We start from the raw sequence: 9,373 nt of genomic DNA, 5'->3' as shown, positions 1-9,373 counted from the left end.
GACTCGGTTTTTTTAATTACAACAAAATAAGAAAATCGTACGTAAGAAATCGAGTGAATATCATATGTTGTAAAAATATGAATTTCAAACGCCCATAAAAATTTAATTTGAGATTCTTATAGACATTTTTTTTTTGGTAAAGGTAGAATATCCTATAAGGAATCTTGTATTACATTTTAAAATCTTAGATTTAAAAAGAAAAATTTTTATGAATTTATAACTCGAAATAATTTGCAAATTTTCGTGATTTTTCCATATTTTGTCATTTTTGAACTTTAAATGCTATAAAAAAAAATAAACTAACGATTTCTAATATTTTTCATCTGCCTTGAAACAATATACTAGGAGCCTTCTATTATATTTTCAAGCTTTTTTATCCCAACAAATAAATTTTATTGACATTCATAAAAAAAATAAACTAATTAAATTGGAAACTGAAATTGTCCGTAAAGAGCTCAAAATAAGTCAAAATATTTTGAAAATTTTATCGTGTATAGAAAATGGAAATGTAAACATTCAGTCAAAATTTCATGCATCCACGGTCATTTTTTTTAAAGTTACACCAAAAACCAAAATCGATTTTCTCGAAAACAGATTTTGCGTAAAAATTCCCGTTTTTCCTTAATTTTTCTTTTGTTTTTCCCGGCGCTTTTGAAAACTACTGGGAAATTTAAATTTTGACCTCCCCAATGCACCAACGATATTCACTTTCTGATCGAACAAGATACTGAAGTTGAAAATCGTAGCATTATTTCGACTACTTATCGTGTACACAGACACAAAAAAAATAAAAAATAAAAAAATAAAAAATAAAAAAAAAATAAAAAAATAAAAAAACACACATCATTGTAAAATCAATACATTCATCGTTCCACTCAGAATCTAAAATGACAAAATATGGAAAAATCACGAAAATTTGCAAATTATTTCGAGTTATAAATTCATAAAAATTTTTCTTTTTAAATCTAAGATTTTAAAATGTAATACAAGATTCCTTATAGGATAATCTACCTTTACCAAAAAAAAAATGTCTATAAGAAACTCAAATTAAATTTTTATGGGCGTTTGAAATTCATATTTTTACAACATTTGATATTCACTCGATTTCTTACGTAACGATTTTCTTATTTTGTTGTAATTAAAAAACGAGTGACTGTAGAAACTTGAAAATTTCACTGAATGTTTATATTAGCATTTTATATATACGATAAAATTTTGAAAATAATTTGACTCTTTTTGAGCTGTTTACGGACATTGTAAGTTTTCAATTGTTTTAGTTTTTTTTTTCTATAAATATCAATAAAGTATCTGTTGGGCCAAAAAGTGTATAAATTTAATACAAAGCTCCTGATATATTGTTACAATATCAGTTGAAAAATATTAAAAATACATAGGCACAATTTTTTTTTATAAGCATTTAAAGATCAAATTTTGACAAAATTTATCAAATTTTAATTTGAAAAATTATTTTGTAGTTAAAAATTTATAAAATGTTCAATTTTTGTATCTAAGAATTGAAAATTTAAAACAAGATTTCACGTAAGTTATTAATTCTGTTACCAAAAAATCTAAAAAATACATTTACGCAGTTTATTTTTATAGTCATTTTAAGTACAAATTTGGACGAAATTACATATTAAAAACCTAGGATAACTATTTTAGTTATTTTGTTGTGATTGTATAATATTATTCGTGGGTACTTGAAACTTCTAAAGTATAGTATTATATATCTATGATAGTATCACGGTTTTTTGTTGATGTATAACGCGTTATAAGTACCTAATAAATATTATGATATGATTAATTTGGAATTTATTATAGGTACCTAATATAATATTATGTCTTATACCTAGACTAACATACCGTCTCCGCTCAGAATCGTTTTTCTTATACAATGATATTATATCATTGAATTCAAATTTAATACCATCCATTATACAGTGACCCACTTGTAACCTACTGTACAGCAGAGCGAAATCCACTTACCCACCTTTTTTAACTTAAATGTACATACAATTTTTGGAAAAATTATATTTAGGTAACATTAAAAAATATTATGTTAGGTACAATAGACAATAACTTTGAGATTTGGGGAGGCCAATAAAATTTAATAAGCTTAAAAAAATTAAGTAAATGTTTGGGAGGGGCGGAGGTCTGTAAAAGTTGTTGGTGGAGCTTTGCTACAGTTGGCCCTATATTCGCATATGTAAGATTTCATAAGTCTCTTTGTGACAAAACTGTGCAGTTTAAACTATAATTGAAGATTGTACGAAGAAATGAACATCAGTAGATATAGGTACGTGTTCGTTTATTCACGGTGTTCCTTATTACTTATTTATTTACCTAGTATTGTATGCCAGAATTTTTAAAAATTAAGTTGTTATTTATTTATTTATCAGGTTTATATACATATTTATTTTTTAGTTATACTCTTTTCAAAAAAATGTTTAATGAAACTTTATAAAAATATTGAGTCAACGTTTTTATGCAATTATAATATAGTACCAGTAGTACATATAATATTTTCATATCATGGGAATAAAATATTTATAAAATATTATTAGTCAAATATTCGTTATTCACAAAATATTATCATTTCCCAAATGCATTGTGGGTTACTACAATAGGTAACAACACCGTAAATACACTATACTAAGCAATAACGCCATAAGTATTGTTGAAGATACATCATTTTATCTTAAACAGGTCACAGGTTTTTTTTTTATATATTTATTATTTATATATGGGGTTTGGGGTTCAAACCTTTCCCCTCCCTCCCTCCCACCGAAAATTAATATAATGTGTAATTTATTTATACCAATCATCTATGAACCCCCTCTTTTTTGTGTGTATGTGCCTAATGGAGCGAATTATTTTTTATCGACAATTATTAAAAAAATTTAAAATAAATCGAGGACAATTTTAGCGAAGAAGTTCTAACTTTTTAATTTAACCTTACCAAGTTACTTTAATAATAATATTAAAATTTAAACGAATATTCGTATTTTTGAATTCCCAATTATTTTAAAAAGTACTAAAGATTTTCAATTTTGCATTCCAAAAGTAACAACTATAGTTCCAATTTGATATACCAGAAACCTTCATAGAAGTTGATGATCAGAATATTTTTTCAGCTAGTTTTTTATAATAAGTGTTTCCAGATACAAAAAAAATACACATCATCATTGTAAAATCAATATATTTATTGCTACGCTCAGAATCTAACATAAATATTGAAACATACTTAAATAAGAAAAGAAAAATGCTGACTATATTTTGATAGTAAACTGAATTTAATATTTACTCTCTATAATAATATCATTCATGCAATTTAACCCAAGATTATTGTTAGTACTTTGGTTTCTAATTGTTCGGCTTACAACACTTTCTTTTAGTAAAAACAATAGCCAATTGAACTTCGGTAGTATTTTACATATAACTTGCAAAAATATCTGACTGGGTTTGTAATATGTTGTTAGCAATCGTAGCTTAATTTCTTTTTTAATGTTTTTAATAATTTGTAAGTTGTAACTGATTTTTCCACATGTGGTGTTCTTTATTGATTTCGACAGATCAATCATTTGATTAAAATGTATATTGATACAGGTTGAAATGTTAATTTTTCATCACATCATATATTTTATCCTTTGCATAATATCCAGACTTAAGTTCCTGACTTTTTTCAGTAGACATTTTATACTTAAGACTTTTTAGTAGTCTACCGGCTCTGCCAATAACAATATGACAAACAAATACAAATCCCACAAATAAAAATATATTGACACAAAAATGTAATATTAAGATAAAACTACATAACTAGCAAATATAATGTAAGTATATAATACTGTAAAAACTTATCCCATAACTATGTAATCTTAATTTATAACCTAATTATCCATTAATAATAATGTAACCACCGCCATAGGCTAATGGCCCAACAGTTGAAGCCTTTATTCTCTATAAAAAAAAAATATATATATTTATAGGTTGATTCAACAAGCATGCTCACCTCATTTTTTTTTTATTCAAAATCAGATTTTTTAAATTTATATACATACTTAGCCACTTAAATATTTAAAGACTAGATTTTCAAATTCTTGAGATCTGTTGTACTACTTAAGGTGTGCCCTATGGGGATGCAAACTTCTGTTTTCCAAATGAGAACTCATGTAAATTATATGTATAGCACATCACTTTTTTTTGAAAATGTTGAGGTATTAAAATAAAAATTTGAACAAATTGTTTTTGAGTAATTTAATTTTGCTTTTACATACTAAGGATAATAAGTCTATAATAATGGGTTTAGAACATATAGGGGCTTTGGTGAATTGAAAATGATAATTACTAATTTACATCAATTTATCAATTTCATAAATATTTAAAAACATTGTCAAAGTATAAATAAACACTAGATTCGATATTGCATTTATTTTATATTTTTTTAAAACCGAGGACTTTTATCCTTAGTATGATCATATTAATAACTGAAAAACTACTTAATTAAATTAGGTACATCAGCATGTTTAAAAAAAATATCAACTAAATAATTTACAAAAAATTGTGGGTTATCATGTGAAAATCAGGAGTTTGTATTACCACGAGAGACTCCTTAATTTGTATAAAAAATCTCAAGAAATCTAATAAATGTATTATTAAATTAAAAATGGGGGTTAGCATGTTTGGTAAAACATCCTGTATAAAAGTCAACAGAAGAGAAGTAACAATAATATAATTGATTCTTATGATAAATATTATAATTTATTAATACCATAAAATGTAACACATAAAAACAAAAAAAATATTTGTTAATTATTAGGTACACTTTGTACTGTTACAAAAATGAAAATTGACCTGTCATAATTATTTGTGTTGAAAAACACTAAAAGTTAGTAAAAAAAATTATTTATTTTAGCCAGTTTAATCAATTATTATCATTATCAGTTATTAGCTTTTGTTGTCATCATCATCATCATCATCAGACCACCATATCAGTGAATCGTTCATTTTAATATTCATAGGTTCTACATTGCTTATTGAATTTAAATGTATTTTAGGTGTTTCTAATACCTTAATGGTTAAAGTTGACTTGTTATCTTGTTGACAACCTGTGTTTTTCTTGAATTTGGACATTTTTGTTACAACAAAATCGTTACACTGTTTTATTTCTGGCATGGTGAAATTATTACTATCAGAACTCGCTGATTGCAAAGAAGAGTTGCTCTTATTCATCAAAGAACTATTAGAAGAGTAAACTTTTTGTTTTGCTATTGGAGTAATACAATTATTTGGTGATTTGGAATTTTTTATTTCTGAGTCATTGCTAAAGCAAATATTTTCAGAGTAGTTAGAGGTGGAGGAAAATTCATTGGCAGAATTATATGACGAATTTGTATTTGAATCATCAATATAACTTAGATCACAGGAACTTGAAACTAGACTACTATCTAAAAATACCATTTTACTCGGTACCCTTGGTAGAAAAATATTTTTCTAAGGAAATAAAAACAAAAATCAGAATTTATGAATTATATAAAATTAAGGTACTTTTCTGTTATCCCTACTACCGCGAGTCTCAATTCTGTTATCTCGACTACCACGCCGGTGCCGAGACTACCGCGACTACTCAATTCTGTTATCTCGACTAATAGTTATAGTGCACACCTCACGCATGTAATTATTCCAATCAACTACCGTACAATGATTCATTTCCAAATGTCTTTCACAAAAATTAACGGAGGTTAATTCTGCACTCCAACAATATATAAACCGGAGTATGGTTAAAAAAGGCAGACGACTATTTTCAAACCAATTACCCATACGCATATTGGTTTTATGCTGACACGTTTTGACGTTGCATTTCCAAAAAATTTCATTTTTTCCGATGTACAGTTTTTTTTTATGACCGTTTTTGCAATCACGGTGTGTTGGAAGTAAACCCTTTTCTTGAAAAAATTCGAGAGCATCTTTTTCGCTGTTTGGTAAATTCCATAGATTCATAATTATATTAAAATTAATAGATACAACAACGGATTATTTTAAAATAATACAACTGTCAGCAACGACGGCAATCGAGCGAACTGTAGTCCGGAGTCCGGACAGGTCCGGTAATCGCGACACCGGCGTGGTAGTCGAGATAACAGAATTGAGAAGTCGCGGTAGTCTCGACATCGAGCGGTAGTAGGGATAACAGAAAAGTACCAAAATTAAAATTGTAACTCACCACATATTTTATTTCTATTGGATTGAAATTTGAATATCGATGCTTTTTGTATAGTGGTATGTCTAAATAAAGAATACATTTAATTTAAATGGTTAACATTTTACAAATGTAAAAATATTACTAAATTACCTTCAAAAAATTTTTTTGTGCGCACATTTTTTAATAACTTTTTTAATGGTAAATTATTATCTTTAACGTTTACTTTTAATTCGCCTGAGTAAACATTATTTTCAACAGATTGAGGGGTAAAATTGAAACTTAATTCACCATACTGATTTTTCTTTATCAAGATTGTAATTGCAGTTTTCAAATCATCATCATCCAAACAAAGATTTATATCAATAGTGTAAGTTGGCAGTATAAGCTGCAACAATTTGGGCGGACATGTTCTCAATTCAAATTTGGTGTCTTTGTCAGTAAATCTCTAAATATCAAAGCATATAAAATCTATAATACAATAAATATTTATTGATAAAATATACAATACCTGAGAGTCGATTAAATAAACTTCAGGACCCAAATTATGACAATTTGATATGATACCACGCTTCCAAACCCTGGGGTTTTTGCTATCTTGAACAATTACAACCTACAAATAAAAAAATGTGTAATACATGTTACATTTCAAATATATATGTTTATTAGCAGTAGGTGTGTATCACATAACTACTAACCTTCCCAGATTCAATAATAGGATAGTCAAATTGTTGAAACCATTCGGTACAATCATTAAAAAGTGAAAGTTGTTCATAATAGTGATGAAAGTATCCCGTTGAACAACTATTAAATCGTTCAACAGCGACAAATAATCCACGTTCTTTGTCAATTTGGCTAATTATATTTACATTGTATGTCTTGTTCAACTCCATTTTATGTTAATAAATTGTAGGTACTCTAAAAATGAATAATAATAATAAATTATGAAGTTTTAAAATCTCACTACCTATGAAAAATGAATTCATTTTATTTTTGTATGTTCAGTCAAGTACAATATCAAATTACGATGATGACCTTAATTCTAAATCTAAGGTTTCAAGTGAGATAATTCCAAGATTTAAGCATGTTCTCACTTCGCAGTTCTGTTCATCACAAAGTCCCTTCAGTCTTCACTCTTCAGTCGTTGACTGTTATCTGTTAGTCAATGGTCACAGACCAGTCCCAAAACAAATGAAACTGTACTCCATGATGAACAACAGTGAACAGTTTAACAGTATAATATTAAAATTGGTATTGAATGCTTGAACTTCGAAGCCGTTTCTGGAGGTTTGGTCAATAACTTATTTTGTAGTTTGGTGATTATAGATAATGCAAAGATAAAGGCAAGGTGGATATTGTTCTGCGATATAATAATATATTCACTACGGTAATTCAGTTGTCCACGATAGGAATATATTACATATATTATCTTAATTCGTTATATTATCCACTTTGAACAAACTATAAACTTGTACAAAGGTTTAATTTATCTCAAGTTAAATATTATTATTTATTGTTGCAATAAACAAAATTGATAACTATTAACTATGCAACAACCACTCGTTAGAGTAAAGTCGAATATTTCCACAGATATCCAAAGTACAGTTTACTATAATAATATACTATACATCTATACATATTAATTTAAGCAATTTCAATTTTCAATAGGCCAAAACACGTTCTTCAGTTCACACATCAATACCTTACAGTTCACAGACTTCAAAGTTCAAACACTCGACAGTCGACATGAGTCATGACACGCCGGGTCATGACAAAGATACCAATATCAAATTTTGTCATTTTAGGGATGCGCAAAAATATCGATATTTCAATTTCGATATTTTTGACGTATCGATATTTTTGTTCTGATAATATCAGTTTCTTAACATTATACATGGTGCACTTTATCATACACTTTGAAATTAATTATTACTGTTTAAAGATTTTTGTTTATGTGAGTTTTTTAAATCATATGTGTATAATTTATTTTAATAAGACTTCCCTTAAATTAAGTGATATTTCTTACGAACGCATGAATGTATTAGTTTTACAATGATATATTTGTTTTCAACATATTTTATATAATATAAATACTCATGAAAATAATGTTAAGAACATGTACTTACTGTGTTTTAAAATTTGTGTAATTAACACGTGTAATTAGCATAAAATCATTATTAAATAATTTTGGTTACGATTAAATTATTATAATTGATGATAAAATTATATTTATGATAACAATATCGATATATTATCCATAGACATATATAATTATATAAACAACATGAATGTAGTATATTATTCCGATCGTGGACAACTGAATTACCGTAGTGGATATATTATTATATCGCAGAACAATATCCACCTTGCCTTTATCTTTGTTTCAAGGTGTATCAATACACCTTGCTTTGTTTATATATGTCTATGATGGATATGTATATCGTTGATTTTGGAGGAATATTATCGATTATCAATATTGTAAAAATCGATATATCGATATAGCGATATATCGATCTTGACATCGGTTTGTGCATTTCTAAAAATGACACACACTACAGTGGTGGCGGTAAAATTGTGTCCGGACTCATTTTGCCGTAACCGCTACCTCCACCGCTGCAGTGTGTGGGGACAAAACAGAAAATATTACCTTGTGGCTTGTCCATACTCCATATAAATATATATACATATATATATAAAAGGTGGGTAAGTGGATGTCGCTCTGCTGTACAGTAGATTACAAGTGGGTCACTGTTAAATGGATGGTATTAAATTTGAATTCAATGATATAATATCATTGTATAAGAAAAACGATTCTGAGCGGAGATGGTATGTCAGTCTAGGTATATGACATAATATTATATTAATGGTATTAAAAAAAAATTGACCAATAATAGGTACCTATCTATAATAAATTCCAAATTAATCATATCATAATATCCATTAGGTACTTTAATGCGTTATACATCAACAACAAACCATGATACTATCATAATAGTATACTTTAGAAGTTTCAAGTATACCCACCAATAATATTATACAATCGCAACAAAATAACTAAAATAGTTATTCTAGGTTTTTTTATGTGTAATTTCGTCCAAATTTTGAACTTAAAATGACTATAAAATAAACTAGTGCTTATGTATTTTTTAGTATTCTTTGGTAACAAATTAACTACTT

The 9,373-nt window shown here is 27.2% G+C and overlaps 1 protein-coding gene across 2 annotated transcripts; it reads right to left on the bottom strand.

Annotated features, from left to right (window-relative positions):
* Nucleotides 1-3,182: 3,182 nt before the first annotated feature.
* On the bottom strand, nucleotides 3,183-7,945 carry LOC100568768. 2 transcript variants are annotated; one of them, XM_016805718.2, is made up of 6 exons: nucleotides 7,232-7,945; nucleotides 6,895-7,114; nucleotides 6,708-6,809; nucleotides 6,350-6,644; nucleotides 6,221-6,282; nucleotides 3,183-5,490 (listed from the first exon to the last, which is right to left on the bottom strand). In XM_016805718.2, exons 2-6 carry the CDS (start codon nucleotides 7,087-7,089, stop codon nucleotides 4,945-4,947), a joined length of 1,200 nt encoding a protein of 399 aa, XP_016661207.1. In that variant the 5' UTR covers nucleotides 7,090-7,114; nucleotides 7,232-7,945; the 3' UTR covers nucleotides 3,183-4,944. The 2 variants fall into 2 exon arrangements, with proteins under 2 accessions (XP_016661207.1, XP_008184622.2); XM_008186400.3 differs by having other exon boundaries at nucleotides 7,291-7,914.
* Between the last annotated feature and the right edge of the window lie 1,428 nt (nucleotides 7,946-9,373).

The sequence above is a fragment of the Acyrthosiphon pisum genome, chromosome A1 (genome assembly GCF_005508785.2).
Source record: "Acyrthosiphon pisum isolate AL4f chromosome A1, pea_aphid_22Mar2018_4r6ur, whole genome shotgun sequence".
NCBI classification, from domain to species: Eukaryota; Metazoa; Arthropoda; class Insecta; order Hemiptera; family Aphididae; genus Acyrthosiphon; species Acyrthosiphon pisum.
Note: the sequence above shows the minus strand (reverse complement) of the source record. Positions and strands in the feature narration are given on the sequence as shown.

Excerpts from the sequence above, each read along its gene's own strand:
- LOC100568768 (XM_016805718.2), bottom strand. The coding sequence starts at position 7,089 with ATGGAGTTGAACAAGACATACAATGTAAATATAATTAGCCAAATTGAC. Across the intron at positions 6,283-6,349 it reads CACAAAAAAATTTTTTGAAG|ACATACCACTATACAAAAAG; the intron begins GTAATTTAGTAA and ends TTCTTTATTTAG. Across the intron at positions 5,491-6,220 it reads CAATAGAAATAAAATATGTG|AAAAATATTTTTCTACCAAG; the intron begins GTGAGTTACAAT and ends TTATTTCCTTAG.